Here is a 27,313-nt window from a genome sequence, read left to right on the forward strand (position 1 = left end):
GCAGCATGGGTTAGATACAGAGTAAAGCTCCCTCTACACTGTCCCATCAAACACTCCCAGGGCAGGTGCAGCATGGGTTAGATGCAGGGTAAAGCTCTCTCTACACTGTCCCATCAACCACTCCCAGGGCAGGTACAGCACGGGTTAGATACAGAGTAAAGCACCCCCTACACTGTCCCATCAAACACACCCAGGACAGGTACAGCATGGGTTAGATGCAGAGTAAAGCTCCCTCTACACTGTCCCATCAAACACTCCCAGGGCAGGTACAGCACGGGTTAGTTACATAGTAAAGCTCCCTCTACACTGTCCCATCAAACACTCCCAGGGCAGGTACAGCACGGGTTAGATACATAGTAAAGCTCCCTCTACACTGCCCCATCAAACACTCCCAGGGCAGGTATAGCACGGGTTAGATACAGAGTAAAGCTCCCTCTACAGTGTCCCATCAAACAATCCCAGGGCAGGTACAGTACGGGTTAGACAAGTTCAATGGACCAGTTAGTATTTTGCATTCCTTTCAGAGTGGACCGATTCGATTGGAACCTCCCATATGAGCCCTAAATCCAGTCCGGTGCTTACCTCATTCCGTAATATTCCACTGTAGTCAGCTTCAGGTGGCACAAATACATACAGCTCTGCTTCATACGCCCCTCCTTCACCCAGATTCCTCGCATCGAAGATTAGTGCCAGTGGATTTTCATCATCAAGGTAGACTGTTTTACGATCCCTGCAAGGTTACCACAGCTTTATGTAAAAGTACAGTGGGACAATACTCCGCCGGGCCTAGTCTATATATACGCGGAGTTCACGTTCCTGAGGACATCACACAGCACTTCACACCCAACACAATACTTCTGAAGTGTAGTCACTGTTGTAATGTAGGCAAAGACAGCAGCCAATTGGTGCACAGCAAGATCCCACCAACGGTAATGAGATAATGACCAGTAAATTTGTTTTTGGTGGTATGGGTTGAGGCAAGAATGTTGGCCAGGACTCCTCTGAGCTGCTTCAAGTAGTCCCATGGGATCTTTAACAACCATCTGAACATCCATCAGTTTAATGCATCATCCAAAGGACGGCATCTCCGACAGTGTGGCGCTCCCTCAGTACTGCCCCCCGACAGTGCAGCACTCCCTCAGTACTGCCCCTCCGACAGTGCAGTGCTCCCTCAGTACTGCCCCTCCGACAGTGCAGTGCTCCCTCAGTACTGCCCCTCCGACAGTGTAGCACTCCCTCAGTACTGACCCTCCGACATTGCATAACTCCCTCAGTACTGCCCCACCAACAGTGCGGCGCTCCCTCAGTACTGCCCCACCCACAGTGCGGGGCTCCCTCAGTTCTGCCCCTCCGACAGTGCAACACTCCCTCAGTACTGCCCCTCCGACAGTGCAGCGTTCTCTCAGTACTGCCCCTCCGACAGTGCAGCGCTCCCTCAGTACTGCCCCTCCGACAGCGCGACGCTCCCTCAGTACTGCCCCTCCGACAGTGCATTGCTCCCTCAACACTGCCCTGCCGACAGTGCAGTGCTACCTCAGTACTGCCCCTCCGACAGTGCTGCGGTCCCTCAGTACTGCCCCTCCGATAGTGCGGCACTCCCTCAGTACTGACCCTCCGACAGTGCGGCGCTCCCTCAGTACTGCCCCTCCGACAGTGCGGCACTCCCTCAGTACTGACCCTCCGACAGTGCGGCGCTCCCTCAGTACTGCCCCACCGACAGTGTAATGCTCCCTCAGTACTGCCCCTCTGACAGTGCAGCGCTCCCTAAGTACTGCCCCTCCGACAGTGCAGCGCTCCCTCAGTACTGCCCCTCCGACAGTGTAATGCTCCCTCAGTACTGCCCCTCCGACAGTGCAGCGCTCCCTAAGTACTGCCCCTCCGACAGTGCAGCGCTCCCTCAGTACTGCCCCTCCGACAGTGCAGCACTCCCTCAGTACTGCCCCTCTGACAGTGCGGCGCTCCCTCAGTACTGCCCCTCTGACAGTGCGGCGCTCCCTCAGCACTGCACTGAAGTGTCAGCCTGGATTCTGTACTCAAGTCCTGGAGTGAGGCTTGATCCCACAACCTTCTGACTGCAAGTGAGTGACCCTCAGGTGACTGAGGTGGAATCTCTGGATCTCATTCCTGTGTCCAGTCCATCAGCAGGGGAGCCCAGATCTCAAGGACAGCCTTGTAGGTTGATACTGGTGATATAGATAGGGCCATGCAAATAAAAGCACGAGCAAACAAGGGGAGGATGAGAGAGAGAGCGAGTCGTGCTCTGTGAGTCGCTGTGGGAGAGTCGCGTATGGGCACCTGCCGTGCCAGGTTGGCACACTGTGCTCTTGCATTGCAGGGTGCAGAGAGAGGGGTCACTAATTCATCGGTGGCCATTAAAGCTTCCCACGGGCACTCGGAGTGCCAGGTTTCCAGTCCTCTTGAACTGTATACGTGTCCGCTCCGGTTCTGAATTTATTCCCCTTTGTAAAAGTTGCTCCCTGTTGCGAGCGGTGCTTACCCGTACACGAAGAGCTGCAGATCGGGGACGCAAATGTTATCGTCTCCGCAGTCTAGCTGTATCTGGGCCTGGAGGGAGAAATCATTTGTTGTGTTGAATCTGCAAGCACATGTGCCAAAAGCCTGCCCAGCTCCTCCTCAGAAAGAGCAAAAACTCCCCACCCCCAGGACAAAGCCCACGAATTACATAAACCCCACATCACGTCAACCTCCACTTTAGCCAACTTAGCCATCAACTTCAAGATGCCTTCTGTTGCTTGCACAGGAGCTCAGAGCAGTGCCATGTCCTGATGAGATGGCGAAGGGGGCACGGGGGTGAACGGATGGGGGTGGGAGGTGCGGTGAATGGAAACCACCTATTGACAAAGATCCTCAGGTCAAGGCTGAGGGCAGTGTCCCCAAAAAATCCCAAAATTCAGTTACTCCAAAAGAAAACCTACAGAGCAGAGTATCCATCAGTCGCTTCCGATCCCAACCATTAGGGAATGTGGGACTCATTCCCCACCCCCGCCACCAGACCCATTGGAGAACATGGACGGATCCCGAAACCACAATCAGAGACTCACAGCGTCCCATAGCGTGAACAGGCCACCAGAGGGAACTGAACCAAGTCAACTGCAGGGGATGTGGTGCCCGCCCCCATCGCCACAACTCCACTGAGCCTCGGAGAGCACCAACATGGGTGGGTGAGCTCCACATGACCAGCAAGAACTAGATACAGGGCCCCTCCCCACCCCACTAGCCAGGGAGTTACCATCAAAATAAAAGTAATATTGAGGGGAGGAGATAAGTGTGGGCTAGGCACCGACAACAGCAACAAGTTGCATTTATATAGCGTCTTTAACGTACTAAAACATCCCAAGACGTTTCACGGGAGCAATTATCAAACAAAATTTGTCACCGAGCCACATAAAGAGATATTAGGACAGGTGACTTTACCTTGGTCAAAGAGGTAGGTTTTAAGGAGCGAATTAAGGGAGGAAAGAGAGGTAGAGAGGCGGAGAGGTTTAGGGAGGGAATTCCAGAGCTTAGGGCCCAGGCAGCTGAAGGCACGGTCACCGATGGTGGAGCGATGAAAATCAGGGATACGCAAGAGGCCAGAATTTGAGGAGTGCAGATATCTCGGGGGGTGTTGTGGGGCTGGAGGAGGTTACAGAGATGGGGAGGGGCGAGGCCATGGAGAGATTTGAAACATAGAAACATAGAAGATAGGAGCAGGAGTAGGCCATTCGGTCCCTCGAGCCTGCTCCGCCATTTAATGAGATCATGGCTGATCATCCAAATTCAGTACGAGAATGAGAATTTTAAAATCGAGGCATTGCTTAACCGGGAGTCAATGTAGGTCTACACAGAGATACCGAGAAAGGAAGAATAAAATACTGAGACTGACTCACGCTAGATTGTGCTGCCCAGCTGCTGGTGGCTGGCACCAGTAGGGGATGAGCAGAGGCCTGGGAGTAGATCTCCTACCATCTGTCTTGCAGAGGGAATAGGACAGAGGCCATTTGCACCCTCACAGCTGGAAAACTATGCAGGGACCAGGATAATACTGATTGAATATTCTTCGTTTTACGAGGACACAGAGAGAGACAGGCCAACCAACTGGATGATAAGGAGGGATTCAGAAATATCACAGGGCAACTTCCACTCCTTCCCCGACTGTCAGGCCAATGCAGTTGAACCGGGCAAAAAGAGCTTCTTAACATTGATGCTCGTCATTTTTAAAAAGGTGAACTTGGATGCACTGGAAAAGCACTAAAGTTGGCACAGGGACAAAGCCTGCACAGGGATAAGGCTGGCGCAAGGACAATCAGGGGACGTCCGGCTCGGCATAGATTAGACCAGCTCCCAGCTCAAACACACACGCAACGCCTCTGCTTCCTCCTTCCACACCAGGAAACATCAAATTGGGAGCACAGTGACCAATTCAACTTCTGCATCATTACGTTTGAGTTTGTTCACCGGGACAGCCCGCTTTGGAAGCATCAACACCACAGCATCACTTCACAACCGACTCTTGTGACTTGTTGCTGCAGTAACCGTATAGGTAGTTTCAAGACAGTAAAGGAACAGCCCAGTCTCACTTTAAACTCCTAATCGGTACTGTAATGTATGTACCTTTAAGGGGAGAACTACTTTTTACAGCTCCTGTATACTGTAGTACCGGCAGTGACCACACCTGTATATAAACCCTGAGTAGTGATCTGTACAGTTAGTTCTAGAGTAACCCTCATTCAGTAAACACCTGTTGAATCGTTCCCTGCAGTCTGTTGTCTGATTATTGAAGGACACAACATTAAGATACACGGATCTAACATTGGCGACGACGCAGATTCGAACCTACCTGCAACTCTGCATCACCTCCCAGGGATTCGCTCCTGGAGAACAGTGGAAGGAGGTCGAGTCCAGAAGCACGGGCGTCGACCACGGGCAACCGCCCTGTCACCCAGCGGAGATTTGAGCATCGCAGGGGAGGCTGTCGAGAGCCAGGCTTGGCTTTCCAGTCACGGTGGTCCAGCGAAACGGGCTGGCAATAGGTACTGCGCAGACCCTTCCCGGACAGCGGCGGCTAGAGCCGACCGAGCGGCACAGAAAAAGGCCGAGCAGCGTCGACGGGGGAGAGAGAGAGGGCAGAGCGCACAGGGCGCAGCCGGTGTTCAGGACCGAGCGGCATCAACGGGGGAGAAAGGCGAGAGAGAGCAGAGCGCAGCCGGTGTTCAAGGGCCGAGCAGCGTCAACAGGGGAGAGAGACGAGAGAGAGCAGAGCGCAGCCGGTGTTCAAGGGCCGAGCAGCGTCAACGGGGGAGAGAGACGAGAGAGAGCAGAGCGCAGCCGGTGTTCAAGGGCCGAGCAGCGTCAACGGGCAGAGAGACGAGTGAGAGCAGAGCGCAGCCGGTGTTCAAGGGCCGAGCAGCGTCAACGGGGGAGAGAGGCGCGCAGGAAAACGCGAGGCACTGCCATTGCCACGAGAACCGCAGAGAGCGGTATTGGCAGCAGTGCAGGAGCAGCGCACGAAACCCACAGGGCGTCGCCATTTGCCACGAGGACCGCCGAGAGCGACGCTGGCAGCAGCGCGGGAGACGCCATTTTAAGCCGCAGCGGGGAAGAAAGGAAAGCGCGGGAGACGCCATTTTAAGCCGCAGCGGGGAAGAAAGGAAAGCGCGGGAGACGCCATTTTAAGCCAGTCTAACCACACCCAAAAATGCCGAAGAGTGGCAGTATCACAGCGTTCGACAATGAAGTCGAAGGTTGGACGACATATGTCGAACGCATAGAAGTATACTGCAAGGCGAATGAAGTGCCAGATGACAAGAAAGCGCTGGTATTGTTGAATTCAATGGGTGCAAAAACGTATGGCTTACTACGAAACCTAGTAACCCCAGAGAAGCCAGTAGAAAAGGATTTTGAAAACATAGTGTCAATCCTACAGGACCACTTAAACCCCACACCGCTGCTGATAGCAGAAAGATTTAAGTTTCACAAAAGGAACCAGCATAAAGATGAAAGTAATGCTGAGTATGTAACGGAGCTCCGCAAGCTATCGAAACACCCTCAGTTTGGAACGGGACTAGCAGATACTTTAAGGGACAAGTTTGTGTGTGGGCTTCAAAGTGAAGGAACCCAGAAACGGCTTCTATCAGAAAAGGATCTTACGCTGGACAAGGCTTTCAGCATTGCAGTATCACACGAAGCAGCCGCACGGGGCGCTGCAGAGATACAACGGAGACCGCAAGAATATGGCACAAATGAAATGTCATACGGAACAGTGAAGTGCTATCGCTGCGGCAGAACAACACACGACCATAATGATTGCTGGTTCAAGGACAAAGTGTGCAGACAGTGTGGAAAAGTAGGACACATAGCAAGAGTCTGCAGGTCGGGAAAGAAAACCAGCAGCAAGAAATCTCCACAGGAGAAGTACAAGAAGGTACATAAGGTGACGGAGAGTAGTTCAGACGAACAGAAAAGTGATACAGACTCCGGAAGCAAGGAGCTGGGTTGTCTGAAACTACATAATGTGATCAAAATGGAGGATCACCAAACTATCTGGGTCACGCTCAAGATAGGAGGAGTCCAAGTGAAAATGGAATTGGACACAGGATCAGCCCTAACAGTCATAAACCGAAGGGACTACAAGTGGCTATTCTCACATATACCCTTGAGAGATACAAAGATTGTCTTGAAGACGTACACGGGGCAAAAAGTCTACCCCAAAGGAAAAATAAGGGTGAACGTTATATATAACGGCAAGGAAACACCAAAAATGGACCTATATGTATTGCCAGATGGAGGACCATCACTACTAGGACGTGAATGGATCCGGAAGATACAGCTAGATTGGCATTCCATACAAGCACTGACTGTAGATGCCAAAAGGGATGACGACGTCACACCTGGACAACTGTCAAAAATGCTAACTGACGCGCAAGAAGTGTTCCAGCAGGGACTCGGAACACTAAAAGGCATAACAGCGACGATCAAAATAGAGGCAAATGCAAGCCCAAAGTTTTTTAAGGCCTTATGCGATCCGCCCAGCCGTCGAAGCAGAGCTGGAAGGTTTGGAACGTTCAGGAGCACTGTCCAAAGTGGACTGGAGCGAGTGGGCTACACCCATCGTTCCTGTAATGAAGAGGTCGTTGAGTAATACGCCTGGGGAACCAAAGAAGGTTCGCATCTGTGGGGACTTTAAGGTGACAGTGAACCCAATCCTTCACACTGTACAATATCCGCTTCCGCGGATTGAAGATATTTTTGCCTCGCTATCTGGAGGGAAACGCTTCACTAAGATTGATCTGGCCCAGGCGTACCTGCAAATGGAGGTAGAAGAAGCCTCGAAACAGTACCTCACGATCAACACTCATAAAGGTCTCTACCAATACAACCGGCTGGTGTTCGGGGTAGCATCAGCTCCGGCTATTTGGCAAAGGGCATTGGAACAAGCCCTGCAAGGGATTCCAGGGACCCAGTGTTATTTGGATGACATCCTGGTCACGGGCGAAAATGACAGTGATCACCTCGCCAACCTGGAGCAGGTGCTCACTAGGTTGAAGGAATATGGGCTCCGAGCTAATTGCCACAAATGCGAGTTTTTCCAGAAGCAGATCTCGTATTGTGGCCACGTTATTGATAAAGAGGGGTTACATAAGTCCCCTGAAAAGATTGAGGCAGCAGTCAAGGCTCCAGCACCGGAAAATGTGTCACAACTGAGGTCGTTCCTCGGGCTGGTGAACTACTACCATAAGTTCTTGCCGAATTTGTCTACCGTACTACACCCACTGAACACCCTACTGCAAACGGGGGTACCATGGAAGTGGAGTGACGAATGTAAATGAGCTTTCCAGAAGAGCAAAGCATTAATCACATCAAAAGAGGTGTTGGCTCATTTCAACCCAGCACTACCAATTCGGTTGGCGTGTGATGCATCACCCTATGGCATTGGAGCGGTGCTGTCGCACAAATTCCCGGACGGCTCGGAGAGGCCAATAGCCTTTGCGTCATGATCACTAACCTCAGCCGAGCGTAACTACGCCCAGATTGACAGGGAGGCCCTCAGCCTAGTGTGGGGAGTGAAAAAGTTCAATCACTATCTGCACGGGCAGAAGTTCACCTTGCTGACTGACCACCAACCACTTGACTCCATCTTTAATCCAAAGAAGGGCGTTCCGGTGATGACTGCGCAACGGCTACAAAGATGGTCCCTTTTTCTAGGGGCGCACCAATATGAAATCGAGTATAAGGGCACGAAACAGCATGGAAACGCTGATGGGCTATCACGCCTGCCACTGCCTACTGCGGAGGAAGCACCAGCAGTGGATCGTGTTGAAATATTTCATTCGACTATAATTGAATGCTTGCCAGTAACTAACGCTGGTATAGAGAAGGAGACCCGAAATGACCCGACACTGTCTCGGGTATATGATTTGACGGTGAAGGGATGGCCAGCACATGGCGACTCACGGTTGCCAGCATTCTCATCCAGACGAGAACAGCTGTCAGTATGCCAGGGGACCTTGATGTGTGGATCCCGAGTGGTAATTCCACCCAAGTTAAGGGATGGAGTGCTCAATGAGCTTCATGAGGGTCATCTGGGAGGGGTAAAAATGAAAAGCCTAGCCAGGGCTTATGTGTGGTGGCCGGGAATCGATAAACAAATCGAGGACCTGACCAAGAGCTGCTCAGGATGCCAGAAAGTTGAAAATGCACCACCACATGCCCCTCTACACCCATGGGAGTGGCCCTCATCTCCATGGCAACGGGTGCATATTGATTTTGCTGGTCCATTCATGGACTCAATGTTTTTAATGGCCGTGGATGCGCACTCGAAATGGCCTGAGGTCATCAAAATGTCCTCTACCACCACAGAGAAAACTATTGCAGTCCTACGGACCATTTTTGCCAGGAACGGCTTGCCAGAGCAGATTTGCTCTTATAACGGACCACAGTTTGTGACCGAAGAGTTTCGAAGATTTATGAAAAGGAATGGGGTAAGGCATTACACATCCGCCCCGTATCATCCAGCCACAAATGGATTGGCTGAGAAGTTCGTACAAACCTTTAAAAAAGCAGTAAAGGCCATGTGCGATGATGACATTCCACTGCAGCATAAGGTGGACAATTTCCTGTTAGCCTACAGAAATGCGACACATGCAGTTACCAACCAGGCCCTGGCCATGATGTTCTTTAACCGAAGGTTGAGATCTCGTCTGGATTTGCTCAGACTAAATGTACGAAGAGATGTTGAGAGTAAGCAATTCCAGCACATCAATGAGAAGCCGACAAGGAGCTTCAATGTAGGGCAACCAGTCTTGGCCCGCGACTACCGAACAGAGAAATGGCAACCAGGAACGATGTGCACACGGCAGGGGCCACTAATGTACACAGTGGATGTTGGGGAGAACATTGTGAGACGCCATGCTGACCAGATCCTAGAGTCACAGGAACGAGTCAACCCCATGTCTCGCCCATGCGTACCTGGTGATGAAGCCAACGTACAGGTAGCATCTACCCCAGAAACAGTAGCATCGGAAGCGGATGAACCAACCGACGACAGGGGGCCAGAATCGCCTCCGCACCAAGAGCAAGACACTCGGGAAAGGCGCTATCCAGAAAGGATCAGGAAGCCTCCCCAAAGACTGAAATTATAAATAGACTATTTTCAGCTAATGTTGCATGTTAAAAGTGTTAATTGTAATTCGTTTGATATTTAATTGTTAAATGAATGTTATGGTACTGTTAATCTAAAAGGGGAGGAATTGTAATGTATGTACCTTTAAGGGGGGAACTACTTTTTACAGCTCCTGTATACTGTAGTACCGGCAGTGACCACACCTGTATATAAACCCTGAGTAGTGATCTGTACAATTAGTTCTAGAGTAACCCTCATTCAGTAAACACCTGTTGATCGTTCCCTGCAGTCTGTTGTCTGATTATTGAAGGACACAACATTAAGATACACGGATCTAACAGGTACAATCTCGCCCACCCTAACGTGATGGAGAAGAACGCACGTACCTCTTGTGCCAGGTAGTCGCTTGTGGAATAGTTGAGGATTGGCTGCAGGCCACGATTGTCAGCTGGGGTCCTCGGATCCAGCCTGAAGCTCATTGCTATGTGAATCAACGAGAGTTTATCTCGGAACTCATGTTCTTCCTGCCGAGGAACAAGATCTGATAAATCCCCGTTTCAAATTTAGCCTCAATTTCTTTTTTTTTTAAATAAAATGAGATCTGGAAAGTTGATTGGCCATTTCCACAAGCAAGGAAGCTCAAAGTGCAAAGGTCAAGGTGCAATCAGGAGGTGGCAATGAAATGGTCACCAGAGCGAGACAATTTGCAAGGAATCTCATTTACCCCTTTATTACTTTCAGCAACTTCTACATTGAGAGATGCCACCAAGTATCAACCCAAATTATCATGACACACAAACGATAATTAAGCTCTCGTTCAGCTTTAGTTTTGACTAAAAATATGAAACTGTTAATAATTTCAAACCATGAGTGTATCTACCATAGCACAGACGCTCTTCGTTGCAATTAGAAGAGTCTGTGCCTAGGATTAACTCAATGGCAGTAGCGGCATTGAACCATCCTCCTGCCAAGCCAGAATCTCCAGAGGACAAATCTAGTGTGGTTCGGATCAGTAACCAGAACCATTACACACCAGTGTGAAGGAAATCCCAGCACTTACACGCAGATAGATCTTCAGGTCTTGGCACATCTCTCCATGCCCATTGTTAATGGTGATACTGTCCTGAAAGATAGGCTGGCGGGAATCTAGAAACAGCGCTCGCTTTATCGCTCCTTTCTGCTTCAGCTTGTCCAACTGTAACTCCACCTTAAAACCTTGAGAGAGAAGACAAAGATCAGAGGGCAGTGAAAGGAAGGAAGTGGAGGGAGGACAGGCGGGTCGGAAGGAGGGAGGACAGGCGGGATGGAGGGAGGGAGGATGGGCGGGACGGAGGGAGGGAGGACTGGCGGGACGGAGGGAGGGAGGACGGGCGGGATGGAGGGAGGGAGGACGGGCGGGATGGAGGGAGGGAGGATGGGCGGGACGGAGGGAGGGAGGACTGGCGGGACGGAGGGAGGGAGGACGGGCGGGATGGAGGGAGAGAGATGGGGCGGGATGGAGGGAGAGAGGGAGGACAGGCGGGATGGAGGGAGGGAGGACAGACGGGACGGAGGGAGGGAGACGGGGCGGGACGGAGGGAGACGGGGCGGGACGGAGGGAGGGAGACGGGGCAGGACGGAGGGAGGGAGACGGGATGGAGGGAGGACAGGCGGAATGGAGGGAGGGGGTGGAATGGAGGGATGGAGGTGGGGCGACATGGAGGGAGGGAGGCGGGGCATAGGGAGGGAGGCGGAGGGAGAGAGTCGGGGTGGAAGGGGGGAGGGAGGCGGGGCAGAGGGATGGAGGGAGGGAGGACAGGCGGGACGGAGGGAGGGAGGACGGGCGGGACGGAGGGAGGGAGGATGGGCGGGACGGAGGGAGGGAGGACTGGCGGGACGGAGGGAGGGAGGACGGGCAGGATGGAGGGAGCGAGACGGGGCGGGATGGAGGGAGAGAGGGAGGACAGGCGGGATGGAGGGAGGGAGTACAGGCGGGACGGAGGGAGGGAGGACAGGCGGGACGGAGGGAGGGAGACGGGGCGGGACGGAGGGAGATGGGGCGGGACGGAGGGAGGGAGACGGGGCAGGACGGAGGGAGGGAGGGAGACGGGATGGAGGGAGGACAGGCGGAATGGAGGGAGGGGGTGGAATGGAGGGATGGAGGTGGGGCGACATGGAGGGAGGGAGGCGGGGCATAGGGAGGGAGGCGGAGGGAGAGAGTCGGGGTGGAAGGGGGGAGGGAGGCGGGGCAGAGGATGGAGGGAAGGAGGTGGGGCGGAGGGAGGGAGGGAGTCGGGGTGGGATGGAGGGAGGGAGGTGGGGCGGAGGGAGGGAGGGAGGTGGGGTGGGATGGAGGGAAGGAGGTGGGGCGGAGGGAGGGAGGCGGGGTGGGATGGAGGGAGGGAGGCGGAGTGGGATGGAGGGAGGGAGGTGGGGTGGGATGGAGGGAGGGAGGCGGGGTGGAAGGGGGGAGGGAGGCGGGGCGGAAGGGGGGAGGGAGGCGGGGTGGGATGGAGGGAGGGAGGCGGGGTGGGATGGAGGGAGGGAGGCGGAGTGGGATGGAGGGAGGCGGGGTGGGATGGAGGGAGGGAGGCGGGGCGGGATGGAGGGAGGGAGGTGGGGTGGAAGGGGGAGGGAGGCGGGGCAGAAGGGGGGAGGGAGGCGGGGTGGAAGGGGAGGGGGCGGGGTGGAAGGGGGGAGGGGCGGGGCAGAGGGAGGGGGCGGGGTGGAAGGGGGGAGGGACGGGGTGGAAGGGGAGGGAGGCGGGGCAGAGGGAGGGAGGGGGCGGGGTGGAAGGGGGTAGGGAGGCGGGGTGGAAGGGGGGAGGGAGGCAGGGCAGAGGGAGGGAGGGGGCGGGGCAGAGGGAGGGAGGCGGGGCAGAGGGAGGGAGGGGGCGGGGCAGAGGGGGGGAGGGAGGCGGGGTGGAAGGGGGGAGGGACGGGACGGAGGTGAGGAAACAGCTGCTCATTTCGTACTCATGTCTGGAGTGGGTTCTACTTTTGCCCATCAATTATCTCAGAGCCCAGGGACTCCAGTGAATGTTTGTGGCCTGATTTACTTCCACAGTATAGAGCACAGGGATATTGACGTCAAAAAAATTCTTGTTGAAAATGTAAGCTGACAGGCCTCTTCTATTGAGCTCGTCTCTCTCACTCACACGCGCGCACTGAAACAAACACCCGCACACACTCCGCAGTGATGCACCCCTTGTCGTGTGTCGGTTCTCTGTCTATTTGATCTTCTAATAGACAGGTCAGTGACCAGCTGTTTGGGGGCACAGGGTTCGTTTCCAATGAGCACATGTTAAAATGGAGCAATCGTCAGCAAAGGCCACATCTGACAGACAGAAATGAACCTATTTCCCTCAGCAGAGAGGTCAATAACCAGGGGGCATAGATTTAAAGTAATTGGTCGAAGGTTTAGAGGGGATTTGAGGAGAATGTTTTCACCCAGAGGGTGGTGGGGGTCTGGAACTCACTGCCTGAAAGGGTGGGAGAGGCAGAAACCCTCATCACATTTAAAAAGTACTTGGATATGCACTTGAACAGGGCTACGGACCAAGTGCTGGAAAGTGGGATTAGACTGGATAGCTCTTTGTCGGCCGGCACGGACACGATGGGCCAAACGGCCTCCTTCTGTGCTGTAACTTTCTATGATTCTATGATCCCAGTGCCCAGAGACTGCCTGGATGTTTTTGTACACAACCCCAACATGCTTTGCTCTTTTCGGGTGAGGAAGGAAGCCTTGCATTAATACAGCACTTTACCACATCGCTGGAACAGCCCAGGTCACTCCATCTTCAACTCATTACTTTGATATGCCATCAGTATTGTTATGCAGGCAAATTTCACACAGAGGAAGTTCGCACCAACATGAAGATGAGTGACTAGTTCGTCTGGTTTTGGTGGCGTTGGCTGAGGAATGTTGGGCAGGACACTGGGAGAACTTCCAAATAGTGCCGTAGGATCTTTAACATCCATCTGAACAAGCACAATGGATTCGGTTTGACGTCTCATCCGAAAGACGGCACCTCTGACAGTGCGGCGCTCCCTCAGTACTGCCCCTCCGACAGTGCGGCGCTCCCTCAGTACTGCCCCTCCGACAGTGCAGCGCTCTCTCAGTACTGACCCTCCGACAGTGCGGCGCTCCCTCAGTATTGCCCCTCCGACAGTGCGGCGCTCCCTCAGTACTGCCCCTCCGACAGTGCGGCGCTCCCTCAGTACTGCCCCTCCGACAGTGCGGCGCTCCCTCAGTACTGCCCCTCCGACAGTGCAGCAGTCCCTCAGTACTGCCCCTCTGACAGTGCAGCAGTCCCTCAGTACTGCCCCTCTGACAGTGCAGCGCTGCCTCAGTACTGCCCCTCCGACAGTGCAGCGCTCTCTCAGTACTGACCCTCCGACAGTGCGGCGCTCCCTCAGTACTGCCCCTCCGACAGTGCAGCGCTCCCTCAGTACTGCCCCTCCGACAGTGCAGCGCTCTCTCAGTACTGACCCTCCGACAGTGCGACGCTCCCTCAGTACTGCCCCTCCGACAGTGCAGCACTCCCTCAGTACTGCCCCTCCGGCAGTGCGGCGCTCCCTCACTACTGCCCCTCCGAGAGTGTGGCGCTCCCTCAGTACTGCCCCTCCGACAGTGCAGCACTCCCTCAGTACTGCCCCTCTGACAGTGCAGCACTCCCTCAGTACTGCCCCTCCGACAGTGCGGCGCTCCCTCACTACTGCCCCTCCGATAGTGCAGCACTCCCTCAGTACTGTCCCTCCGACAGTGCGGCGCTCCCTCACTACTGCCCCTCCGAGAGTGTGGCGCTCCCTCAGTACTGCCCCTCTGACAGTGCAGCACTCCCTCAGTACTGCCCCTCCGACAGTGCAGCGCTCCCTCACTACTGCCCCTCCGAGAGTGTGGCGCTCCCTCAGTACTGCCCCTCCGACAGTGCGGCGCTCCCTCAGTACTGCCCCTCCGAGAGTGTGGCGCTCCCTCAGTACTGCCCCTCCGACAGTGCGGCGCTCCCTCAGTACTGCACTGGGAGGGTCAGCCTGGATTATGTGCTCAAGTCTCTGAAGTGGGACCAAAACCCACAACCTTCTGACTCATGATGCGAGGGTGCTACCCACTGAGCCGCGGCTGATCTGTTTCCATTCATCAGATAAATTAGAATAATTCTTGCATTTACACTGAACTCTACTGCTAACTAACCCAGTCTGGAGAAAGAATCAAAACGACCTTCTCCTTGCTCTGTGTAGCTATCTCACTATGGCTATTTTGGTACATCCTCACACTCACCAATCGAGTCCGGAGCGTGTTTCCCAGACGCACTGAGACAGAAGCTGACGTTGATGCTGTGAAAGAGGAGGAAATGGTAACATTAGACAAAAGAATTTCAAACTTTCATTGTGCTCCAGCACATCCTTGCTACCTGACCTTCAGTGGTTTGGCCTGGGTTCTGGATCACACCATGCGGTGAGCCGGTTCCTCGCTGTGTTCATGAGCTGCACTCAAACCCATATCTCTGTGTAGGAGCATTTAATAACACACCTGGGATCGTTGGGATTTAATCTCCAACATCTCAACACTGCTACTGACCTGATTCCACTCCACCTCATAGCTAGAGATCCCACTCTCGAGGTCAATGATAGCCCTCCCACCACTGTCCTAGTCCAATGATAGCCCTCCCACCACTGTCCTAGTCCAATGATAGCCCTCCCACCACAGTCCTGGTCCAATGATAGCCCTCCCACCACAGTCCTGGTCTAATGATAGCCCTCCCACCACAGTCCTGGTCCAATGATAGCCCTCCCACCACAGTCCTGGTCCAATGATAGCCCTCCCACCACAGTCCTGGTCCAATGATAGCCCTCCCACCACAGTCCTGGTCCAATGATAGCCCTCCCACCACAGTCCTGGTCCAATGATAGCCCTCCCACCACAGTCCTGGTCCAATGATAGCCCTCCCACCACAGTCCTAGTCCAATGATAGCCCTCCCACCACAGTCCTAGTCCAATGATAGCCCTCCCACCACAGTCCTGGTCCAATGATAGCCCTCCCACCACAGTCCTGGTCCAATGATAGCCCTCCCACCACAGTCCTGGTCCAATGATAGCCCTCCCACCACTGTCCTGGTCCAATGATAGCCCTCCCACCACAGTCCTAGTCCAATGATAGCCCTCCCACCACAGTCCTGGTCCAATGATAGCCCTCCCACCACAGTCCTGGTCCAATGATAGCCCTCCCACCACAGTCCTAGTCCAATGATAGCCCTCCCACCACAGTCCTGGTCCAATGATAGCCCTCCCACCACAGTCCTGGTCCAATGATAGCCCTCCCACCACAGTCCTAGTCCAATGATAGCCCTCCCACCACAGTCCTAGTCCAATGATAGCCCTCCCACCACAGTCCTAGTCCAATGATAGCCCTCCCACCACAGTCCTGGTCCAATGATAGCCCTCCCACCACAGTCCTAGTCCAATGATAGCCCTCCCACCACAGTCCTGGTCCAATGATAGCCCTCCCACCACAGTCCTGGTCCAATGATAGCCCTCCCACCACAGTCCTAGTCCAATGATAGCCCTCCCACCACAGTCCTGGTCCAATGATAGCCCTCCCACCACAGTCCTGGTCCAATGATAGCCCTCCCACCACAGTCCTAGTCCAATGATAGCCCTCCCACCACAGTCCTAGTCCAATGATAGCCCTCCCACCACAGTCCTGGTCCAATGATAGCCCTCCCACCACAGTCCTAGTCCAATGATAGCCCTCCCACCACAGTCCTGGTCCAATGATAGCCCTCCCACCACTGTCCTGGTCCAATGATAGCCCTCCCACCACAGTCCTAGTCCAATGATAGCCCTCCCACCACAGTCCTAGTCCAATGATAGCCCTCCCACCACTGTCCTGGTCCAATGATAGCCCTCCCACCACAGTCCTGGTCCAATGATAGCGCTCCCACCACAGTCCTGGTCCAATGATAGCCCTCCCACCACAGTCCTGGTCCAATGATAGCCCTCCCACCACAGTCCTAGTCCAATGATAGCCCTCCCACCACAGTCCTAGTCCAATGATAGCCCTCCCACCACAGTCCTGGTCCAATGATAGCCCTCCCACCACAGTCCTAGTCCAATGATAGCCCTCCCACCACAGTCCTGGTCCAATGATAGCCCTCCCACCACAGTCCTGGTCCAATGATAGCCCTCCCACCACAGTCCTAGTCCAATGATAGCCCTCCCACCACAGTCCTGGTCCAATGATAGCCCTCCCACCACAGTCCTGGTCCAATGATAGCCCTCCCACCACAGTCCTAGTCCAATGATAGCCCTCCCACCACAGTCCTAGTCCAATGATAGCCCTCCCACCACAGTCCTGGTCCAATGATAGCCCTCCCACCACAGTCCTAGTCCAATGATAGCCCTCCCACCACAGTCCTGGTCCAATGATAGCCCTCCCACCACTGTCCTGGTCCAATGATAGCCCTCCCACCACTGTCCTGGTCCAATGATAGCCCTCCCACCACAGTCCTGGTCCAATGATAGCCCTCCCACCACAGTCCTGGTCCAATGATAGCCCTCCCACCACAGTCCTGGTCCAATGATAGCCCTCCCACCACAGTCCTAGTCCAATGATAGCCCTCCCACCACAGTCCTAGTCCAATGATAGCCCTCCCACCACAGTCCTGGTCCAATGATAGCCCTCCCACCACAGTCCTGGTCCAATGATAGCCCTCCCACCACAGTCCTGGTCCAATGATAGCCCTCCCACCACAGTCCTAGTCCAATGATAGCCCTCCCACCACAGTCCTAGTCCAATGATAGCCCTCCCACCACTGCCCTAGTCCAATGATAGCCCTCCCACCACAGTCCTAGTCCAATGATAGCCCTCCCACCACAGTCCTAGTCCAATGATAGCCCTCCCACCACAGTCCTAGTCCAATGATAGCCCTCCCACCACAGTCCTGGTCCAATGATAGCCCTCCCCCCACAGTCCTAGTCCAATGATAGCCCTCCCACCACTGTCCTGGTCCAATGATAGCCCTCCCACCACAGTCCCTAGTCCAATGGTAGCCCTCCCACCACAGTCCTGGTCCAATGATAGCCCTCCCCCCACAGTCCTAGTCCAATGATAGCCCTCCCACCACAGTCCTGGTCCAATGATAGCCCTCCCACCACAGTCCTGGTCCAATGATAGCCCTCCCACCACAGTCCTGGTCCAATGATAGCCCTCCCACCACAGTCCTGGTCCAATGATAGCCCTCCCACCACAGTCCTGGTCCAATGATAGCCCTCCCACCACAGTCCTGGTCCAATGATAGCCCTCCCACCACAGTCCTAGTCCAATGATAGCCCTCCCACCACAGTCCTGGTCAAGTCTGCCAACCTTCAGATGACTTCAAACTGAGGTCCTGCCTGCCTGTTCAGTTGGGCATTGAATCGATTAGAGGCAGACAGGGTCGGTATTTCAGAAGGATGAGGTCAAATGTGTCAAAACACCTTCATCCAAACACAGACCCAAGGATTAGGCCTGGGACCTTCCTGCTCTGTAATGCTCGGAGCCACCGGGGAGCCAGAATCCTTCTTGAGGAGAAACTTTGTGCCTATGTATCAGTTGGAGGGGAGGTCAGTGTGGAGAGCATTAAATCTACTGAGGCAGGAGATAGGGTGGCGTTCTAGCAAGTAGACCATTGAAGCAGCTCTGTAGCGTGTACCATCTGATGCCAGCTGCAGGTTCGAGATGTCTCTGGAGGTTAAGTGCCACCAGCAGCTCCTGGTGTTGGGCCCGCCAGTTGGACTGTGGCTGTGGGTGACTGATCGCTCACTCAGAATGTGCACGTGCAGAATCTCACTGAGCAGCTGAGCCCTACAGACCAGCAGGTCCAGGGTCGAGCCCTGGTCTCCACCTGGCCAACAGCAGGGCCACTACAGTTGACCTCACTGTCCTGGGTTAGAGAAGAAGGGGGAAAAAAAACCCAAAGTAAGGGCTCCTGGTCCTGACCTCTATCCAGTGTCTGTGGGGACAGGATTGGGCTCAGTTGCGACGCCTCCCTCGGTTGAGTAGCCTACCAATACTCTGTCTGGGCTCACTCCAAGAATGGCCACTTGGGTGAGGTATGGGGGGGGGACATGGCCAGTCACCCTGGACCCGTACCCCAGTGAGGGGGGGGGAAGAGAAGAGGGGCAGTGGTACATAGGGTAGGGGGATGGAATTAACTGGCGACATCCTGTTTGCTTTTGATTCTGCCTTCGGGTATAAACAAAAGAATTAGTGTCTTTCAGCCTGGATTTGGCAGAGCTGAGGGGGTTAATGAGACTGCTCACCATGGTGAGGGGTTTTCACAACGCTCGGTTCCAGTCTCCCTGAGCGCAGGGGCGCAGGAGTCGCCTTTAAATCAATGCTCACAGGACACGTCACCTAGGAAACTGCCGAGCAAGCGAATCCAAGGCAATGACATCATTCAGCTGGACTGAGGCAGCTTTACGTTCCAGTCCGCACGCCAAGGGCCTGCGGGAAAAGTGCAGCCAGGTACCGGTTACAATCCCTCCCCCCCTCCCCCCCTTCCCCCCACCCATCACAGCGCATTGCTGGAGCCTCACCGATACCGTCCAGCTGCTTACTGTACTGACAGAGAAGCACGCTGTCAGTTAGACCCCAGCAACGGGTGGAGCATAGAACAGCTGATGTGAATTATGTGCAGTGTCCCAGTGGGGCAGTTGAGGAAGCCCAGCTTTCAGAGAGAGCACGAGTAGGGGGCGGGGGAAATTGCAGAGAATTCATTTTGGCAAGCTTCAGCCTTCGAGAGCAGAGTACAGTTATCCTTGCAGGCATTAGTCAGGGAGGAGTGGAGCTGTCAGCTCCCACAGCCCAGTGCTCACTGGGAATCTGAGCAGACAGAAAGACGACAATTGGACTTTTAGCTGGTGTGAGAATGAAGATCTATCACAGTACATGTGAGAGTTCTGTGGCCTAGGAATTTCAGCGCGCCCAAAAGCAGGCGTGCAGAGAGTGCTGGGTGCTATCCCTGCCCCGATTGGGCTTCAGGCCTTATTAGCATCGAGCGGGCGAGCTGCAGACGCCTAATGTGCGTCCCCAGGAGGCTCGCTGGAGAAGGGGCCTCGAAGATCGGGTCGCTGCGACGCCAACACTGGCCCTCAGGTAAGCCCTTAAAGGAGGCCGGGATGGGGGGGGGGTGGGGGTGACTGGGAGGGAGTGTTGTGGTTGACCGTTATGAGGGAGCACAGACACCAGGATCGGGGAGGGTAGAGGTGGCGATGCGGGATGGGGAGGGGGTGGTTGAGGCAGCTGTTAGGCCACAAGTAGACCTGGTCATCTTGAACACAGCCAGCTTGGCTCCGGCTGCTTCAAAGCAACCTCAATATTACAGAATGGGCCTCAATCAGATGGATTTACAAAGGGTCCATCCTTTCCTCAGAGCTGAGATTCCCGACACCTGCATTCCTCTCTGTTGACCCCTCTGTGCCCTCTCAAGGCCAATAAGTTCCTTCCTTGGATCAGGTGACCAGAATTGCAGACAGCTGGAGGCTGATCAAGTCCTCACATGGTTCTGTTTACAGGTGTGAGAGACTAAGCCAGTTCCCGAGGATTCTGGCCTAACTGCATCATGTTCCTAACAGGTTTGGATGAACCCAGCTGGGATTTTGGAGGTGGTGGGCTGGAATCTTGTACTCAAGGCGAGGGACATCGGTGCAGAGGAAGTGCTTTGCCCTCCATTTTTGTATCCTTCAACTGTCAAGTGCTGGACATGTTAGACACATCATTAAGTGTGATTCTCTCGACACCATTCCCCGCCTTCCATAAGCCCTATCCTTGAGGTACGCTGGACTGCACGAGTCGGACATTCCCATTTCACAAACTGAGTTTTCCTTGCCGCCTCAGATTGTCAACTTTGCACCAATTCTGAATCTTCTTTTTTGCTTTTGAACCCAAGGAACTGGATGGAGTGTGGGCTGAGGAGATGGGTCAGTGCGCTGATCGGTGGCTTCACTCAATCCCTTCAATAATGTGACTGAAGAGCAGAGTGTTAACAGTGGAGATAATCTCACCATTCATCCTTACTCAACAGTTTTTTGTTTAACCACACGGCCCTTTCAGTGCAACACTCATTTCTGCTTGGCGAAGATCTATGGGGAAGTGATGTGCCACAGAAATTGCCCAAAATCCATTATAGAAACATAGAAACATAGAAGATAGGAGCAGGAGTAGGCCATTCGGCCCCTCCAGCCTGTTCCACCATTCAACGCGATCATGGCTGATCATCCAAATTCAGTACCCTGTCCCTGCTTTCTCCCCATATCCCTTGATCCCTTTAGCAAGAAATATATCGAACTCCTTCTTGAATATATTCAATGAATTGGCCTCTACTGCCTTCTGTGGTAGAGAATTCCACAGGTTCACCACTCTCTGGGTGAAGAAATTCCTCCTCATCTCTGTCCTAAATGGCCTACCCCTTATCTTTAAGAAGTCACACAACACCAGGTTATAGTCCAACAGCTTTATTTGAAATCACAAGCTTTCGGAGCGCTGCTCCTTCTTCAGGTGAAGTGGAGAAATGCATAAAGACACAGCTTATATAGTCAGAGAATCATGTCAGATGTTTACAGGTACCCTTTCCAACTGCCATTTATCACACCTCGGCAGAGAGATAATCACAGCAGTCAAAGGTGTGAATGGTGTCCAAACAGGTCAGTCAGGGAAACATTACATCAAAGAACAATGAGGTGGGGTCACAAGGGGTCAAATATTGCAGATGCTGGGGTCTGTATGAAAAACAAAAAAACAGACAAAAAACATTTTTTTTGGCTGGAAATCACAGCAGGTCCGGCCGCATCTGTGTAGAGAGAACAAGCCAATGTCGACTCGAGTCTGGATGACCCTGCATCAGGTGGGGTTACATGTAGCGTGACATGAACCCAAGATCTCTGTTGAGGCCGTCCTCATGGGTGCAGAACTTGGCTATCAGTTTCTGCTCGACGATTTTGCGTTGTCGTGTGTCTCGAAGGTCGCCTTGGAGAATGCTTACCCGAAGATCGGAGGCTGAATGTCCTTGACTGCTGAAGTGTTCCCCGACTGGGAGGGAACACTCCTGCCTGGTGATTGTTGCGCAGTGTCCGTTCATCCGTTGTCGCAGTGTCTGCATGGTCTCGCCGATGTACCATGCTCCGGGGCATCCTTTCCTGCAACGTATGAGGTAGACAACGTTGGCCGAGTCACATGAGTATGTACCATGTACCTGGTGGGTGGTGTCCTCACGTGTGATGATGGTATCTGTGTTGATGATCTGGCATGTCTTGCAGAGGTTGCTGTGGCAGGGTTGTGTGGTGTCGTGGTCGCTGTTCTCCTGAAAGCTGGGTAATTTGCTGCGAACGATGGTCTGTTTGAGGTTAGGCGGCTGTTTGAAAGCGAGTAGTGGAGGTGTGGGGATGGCCTTAGCGAGGTGTTCGTCGTCATTGATGACATGTTGAAGGCTGCGAAGAACATGGCGTAGTTTCTCCGCTCCGGGGAAGTACTGGACGACGAAGGGTACTCTGTTGGTTGTGTCCCGTGTTTGTCTTCTGAGGAGGTCTATGCGATTTTTCGCTGTGGCCCGTCGGAACTGTCGATCAACGAGTCGAGCGTCATATCCCGTTCTTACAAGGGCGTCTTTCAGTGTCTGTAGGTGTCCATCGCGTTCCTCCTCGTCTGAGCAGATCCTGTGTATTCGCAGGGCTTGTCCATAGGGGATGGCTTCTTTAACGTGGTTAGGGTGGAAGCTGGAGAAGTGAAGCATTGTGAGGTTGTCCGTGGGCTTGCGGTAGAGTGAAGTGCTGAGGTGTCCGTCTTTGATGGAGATTCGTGTGTCCAGGAATGAGACCGATTCTGAGGAGTAGTCCATGGTGAGTTTGATGGTGGGATGGAACTTGTTGATGTTATCGTGTAGTCTTTTCAGTGATTCTTCGCCGTGGGTCCATAGGAAGAAAATGTCGTCGATGTATCTGGTGTATAGCGTTGGTTGGAGATCCTGTGCAGCGAAGAAGTCTTGCTCGAACTTGCGCATGAAGATGTTTGCGTATTGGGGTGCGAATTTGGTCCCCATGGCTGTTCCGTGTGTTTGGGTAAAGAACTGGTTGTCGAAGGTGAAGACATTGTGGTCAAGGATGAAGCGGATGAGTTGTAGGATGGCGTCTGGAGATTGGCTGTTGTTGGTGTTGAGTACTGAGGCTGTCGCAGCGATGCCGTCATCGTGGGGGATACTGGTGTAGAGTGCCGAGACGTCCATCGTGGCGAGGAGTGTTCCTGGTTCAACTGGTCCGTGGGTGCTGAGTTTCTGTAAGAAGTCTGTAGTGTCGCGACAGAAGCTGGGGGTTCCCTGTACGATGGGTTTCAGGATGCCCTCGACATATCCAGAGAGGTTCTCACACAGGGTTCCGTTGCCTGATGCGATAGGACGTCCAGGTGTGTTGGCTTTGTGTATCTTTGGGAGGCAGTAGGAGTCTCCCACGCGGGGAGTACGTGGGATGAGAGCATGTAGGATGCTTTGAAGGTCTGGATCGAAGGTTTTGATCAGTCTGTTGAGTTGGCGGGTGTGTTCTTTGGTCGGATCTGCGGGTAGTGTTCCTGGTTGTCCAGTTGTCGGTATACTTCTTTGCAATAGTCCGTTCTGTTCTGTATGACGATGGCACCTCCTTTGTCTACTGGTTTGATGACGATGTTGCGGTTGGTCTTGAGAGCGTGGATGGCATTGCGTTGTGCTCGGGTGACATTCTGGACTGTCTTGTGAGTGCGGCTGATGAATCTGGCGTTGATGCATCTCCTGACAGCTTGAGCATACATGTCAAGCTTAGGGCAGCGACCCTCCGGAGGGGTCCAATTTGACTCTTTCTTCTTCGGTAGCTGCACTGCGGATCCCTCTGTCTGCTGTTCCGGATCATTGATTGTCTCATTGGGTTCGCTGCTGACATCTTGGGATTTGTGGAAGAATTCCCGGAGCCTCATTCTCCTGATGAATTCCTCTGTGTCTGCTGCGAGACCGATGGGGTCCATTTTGGTGGTGGGGCAGAAATTGAGCCCTCGGCTGAGAACTTCAATTTCGTCTGGTTGAAGGGTGTGGTCGGACAGGTTGACGATGGATTTCCCTGTGGTTTCAACCGTGGTACCGGGGGAGGCTTGGTTGCTGCTGCTGGTGATGCCAAGTTTCTCAAGCTTCCTGTTCTTGGTGTGCATGTAGGTAGCGTAGTTCCGTTGCCTTGTTTGTTTGGCGGTGTCTCGTAGCTGGTCTGCTGCGTCCTGAGCACAGGCTGAGAACATGGACTCCATCTCGGTTTCGAGGTTGCGGCGTCTGCTGTAGAGCTGGTGTACAAGATGGTTGAGGAGCATGGTACATCGGCGAGACCATGCAGACACTGCGACAATGGATGAACGGACACCGCGCAACAATCACCAGGCAGGAGTGTTCCCTCCCAGTCGGGGAACACTTCAGCAGTCAAGGACATTCAGCCTCCGATCTTCGGGTAAGCATTCTCCAAGGCGGCCTTCGAGACACACGACAACGCAAAATCGTCGAGCAGAAACTGATAGCCAAGTTCCGCACCCATGAGGACAGCCTCAACCGAGATCTTGGGTTCATGTCACGCTACATGTAACCCCACCTGACGCAGGGTCATCCAGACTCGAGTTGACATTGGCTTGTTCTCTCTACACAGATGCGGCCGGACCTGCTGTGATTTCCAGCCCAAAAAAATGTTTTTTGTCTGTTTTTTTGTTTTTCATACAGACCCCAGCATCTGCAATATTTGACCCCTTGTGACCCCACCTCATTGTTCTTTGATGTAATGTTTCCCTGACTGACCTGTTTGGACACCATTCACACCTTTGACTGCTGCGATTATCTCTCTGCCGAGGTGCGACAAATGGCAGTTGGAAAGGGTACCTGTAAACATCTGACATGATTCTCTGACTATATAAGCTGTGTCTTTATGCATCTCTCCACTTCACCTGAAGAAGGAGCAGCGCTCCGAAAGCTTGTGATTTCAAATAAAGCTGTTGGACTATAACCTGGTGTTGTGTGACTTCTTACATTTGTCCACCCCAGTCCAACTCCGGCATCTCCACACCATGACCCTTATCTTTAGACTGTGACCCCTGGTTCTGGATTCCCCGACCATCGGGAACATCCTCCCTGCATCTAGTCTGTCTAGTCCTGTTAGAATTTTATAAGTTTCAATGAGATCCCCTCTCATTCTTCTAAACTCCAGCGAATACAAGCCCAATCGACCCAATCTCTCCTCATACATCATTCCTGCCATCCCCATTCCTGCTGATAAAACACACACTGCTCGAGAATATATACACTTTACGTACATGGTTTGAAGAAGCTTTCACACAGTGAGGTAAAGAACAAGACTGCCATTAAAAAACTGCAGTGGATTCGTACATGTGCCGCCATCTTGGATACTCCATTCAGTGCAGCCAGTGAGAGACTTTCTCGATTGGCTGGAATAACATACGTACCATGTGACCTGGATGTCAGTGCCATTTATGGTGCATCCCTTTTCCTCTGGGTTGAAGACTGGAGGGCTCACCTTCAAGGAGGCACTTGCGCGGACAATGGGTCTGGCCCTAGGACCAAGAGACATCGAGGGTCAGTTACTGGAACAGTTGCTATGGGAACAAAGGTCAGCGAACAGCATACCGCAGTCCGTGAGACAAGTGACGTTCGCGGTTGGCTGATGGGGTGGGAACGGAACGGGATCCAGCACTTAAAGCGTTAATTGACACTGCCCAGCGGAACGTTCCCAAAAACTCCGCTTCCTACTGACGGGGAATGTTCTTCAGCCGTCTCCAAAGACGCCAGGCTCGATTTAAATTAGGAAGACCCATTCCCGGGTATCTGGCAATTTAGAAGCAGTAAGGCCCCAAATTATGAAGAGGCATTCAGGTCAGATCAGGCCAGAAAGGGAACAGATCCAGAACAAGGCCGAACAGACAACAGCCAGACAGTCAGGAGATGGGGCGGGGTTCCGGACACCCAGGGCAAAGGGTGGCCCAAGGGTTTCTGGTGCTGTTGCTCCTGCCCCTCCTAGGCAACTAAAAAAAAGAATTAAAACTGACCTTTCCTCTTCTGCCTCTCCATGCAGCTCCCAACAGGCTTAGCCTGGCAGAGACTCACTGCTCCCGCACTCAGGCCTCAAGTTCAAATCACAAAGTGGGCCCCAACTCATCATTTTAACTGCCCTCACTCCCCACCTGGTTCCTGCCAGACAGAGGGAGTTAAAACGGAGGCCAAAGATAAGCAGGGTGTAAGGAGAGCGATGAGCAAGGGGACAAGAGGGTAGAAGTAACACTACAACTAACCCATGTATTGGAAAACAACCAGTGTCAGTGCCAGGGCGGAGTCCCGGGTATGCCGGCTGACTTCACGATCGTTCCACATTAAGTCAGTGAAATCCTCCTTGTAACGGAGTTGGTTTTGCTGGCTGGGGGGAACGGGACTGATTTTACTGGGACGGCCAGTGAACAGATAGTGGCGCTCACGTTGATGACTCCAATCTAGTTATATCTGCACAGCCTCAGCCTGTACAAGGCCCAGCTCGTGTCACAACCAGTGACCGACCCAGTCACCTCCCTGCCGGCAAATCAGGAACGCCTGTTCCAGACAAACCGCCGGCTGTGTGCGAACCCGGGGCTCTCGGGAAAACCGGAGAAACCGGAGACCTCGGGGAGCCGGAGACCTCCGCTTTTAAAGCCGCGAGGGATACACATCCACCTCACAAGTGTTTAGAAAGTTGAAAAGCACAAAGTCAGAAGACATTTAACCCTTCCTGTTAATCCCGGAAAGAAAAGAAATCATATCAGGTTCAACTGCGTCACTCTCCAGTCCGCAGGTGCTAGGTAAGCACAAGGTTGGACTCAGCTGTGATGCCCCTCATGGCCCAATTGCCTACCACGCCCCAGCTAGGTTCATATATGACGAGTGGCCACTTGGACGTGGTACCAGAGGGTGACTGTGCCCTGTGAAACTATCAACCAGCAGCAGGCTTCAGGAGAGGAGAGAAACTTTCGACAAAATCCAGGATCAGTCTTGCCTTCAAATTTCTGACCAAACTCCATGGGTATCTTTCAGATAAACACCCGCGCTGGGAATCTCCTCAGGACATTCTCCTGATCGGCCGCTGTAACTTCAGTGGAAGATCGGTAGAAACCGCGTTTACGTGTCCATCAGATGTTTCCAACACACCTCCCAAGTTACACAGGCCGATCGGGAGAAAGACCCACGTAAACACCCGGCAATGCAAAATCACACTGACTGGTACAGAGTATCCATCGGATGCCAACTATGGTTCAAGCCTGATTGATTGGCGTCAAAATAATAGAGTTGCTAATATCGAATAAAACGAGAGCATGGGAGGTGAACGGGTCAATTTCACGTTCCTACCTGTAAACGACAGCACGATCAACACCAAACGCCCCAACAATCACATCTGAAAAAGCAAAGAAATACAACTGAAAAAACCGAGTAATACTCCAATATCATCAACTGTACCAGCCAGTCCCAGAGTGTGATAACCCACTTTACCCAGTCCCAGAGTGTGAAAGGACAGTGTGATAACCCACTGTACCCAGTCCCAGAGTGTGAAAGGACAGTGTGATAACCCACTGTACCCAGTCCCAGAGTGTGAAAGGACAGTGTGATAACCCACTGTACCCAGTCCCAGAGTGTGAAAGGACAGTGT

At 53.4% G+C, this 27,313-nt stretch overlaps 1 protein-coding gene and 1 long non-coding RNA gene across 2 annotated transcripts in view; one reads left to right on the forward strand and one right to left on the reverse strand.

Annotated features, from left to right (window-relative positions):
* The window catches only part of LOC147096975 (integrin alpha-5-like), a 395,891-nt gene that overhangs the window by 62,181 nt on the left and 306,397 nt on the right, over positions 1-27,313 (reverse strand). The window contains 7 exon segments of the mRNA XM_085972686.1: positions 583-730; positions 2,498-2,565; positions 10,009-10,146; positions 10,683-10,837; positions 14,882-14,937; positions 25,092-25,199; positions 27,016-27,061. Of these exon segments, the coding sequence (XP_085828812.1) occupies positions 583-730; positions 2,498-2,565; positions 10,009-10,146; positions 10,683-10,837; positions 14,882-14,937; positions 25,092-25,199; positions 27,016-27,061 (719 nt within the window).
* The window catches only part of LOC147096976 (uncharacterized), a 61,081-nt gene continuing 52,953 nt past the window's right edge, over positions 19,186-27,313 (forward strand). Inside the window, exon 1 of the long non-coding RNA XR_015074452.1 lies at positions 19,186-19,739. This is a non-coding gene — a long non-coding RNA (uncharacterized LOC147096976). The remainder of the gene's footprint in view (positions 19,740-27,313) is intronic.

Source organism: Somniosus microcephalus, chromosome 33 (assembly GCF_052327205.1).
Source record: "Somniosus microcephalus isolate GS21.2 chromosome 33, FLI_Smic_1.0, whole genome shotgun sequence".
Taxonomy (NCBI): Eukaryota; Metazoa; Chordata; class Chondrichthyes; order Squaliformes; family Somniosidae; genus Somniosus; species Somniosus microcephalus.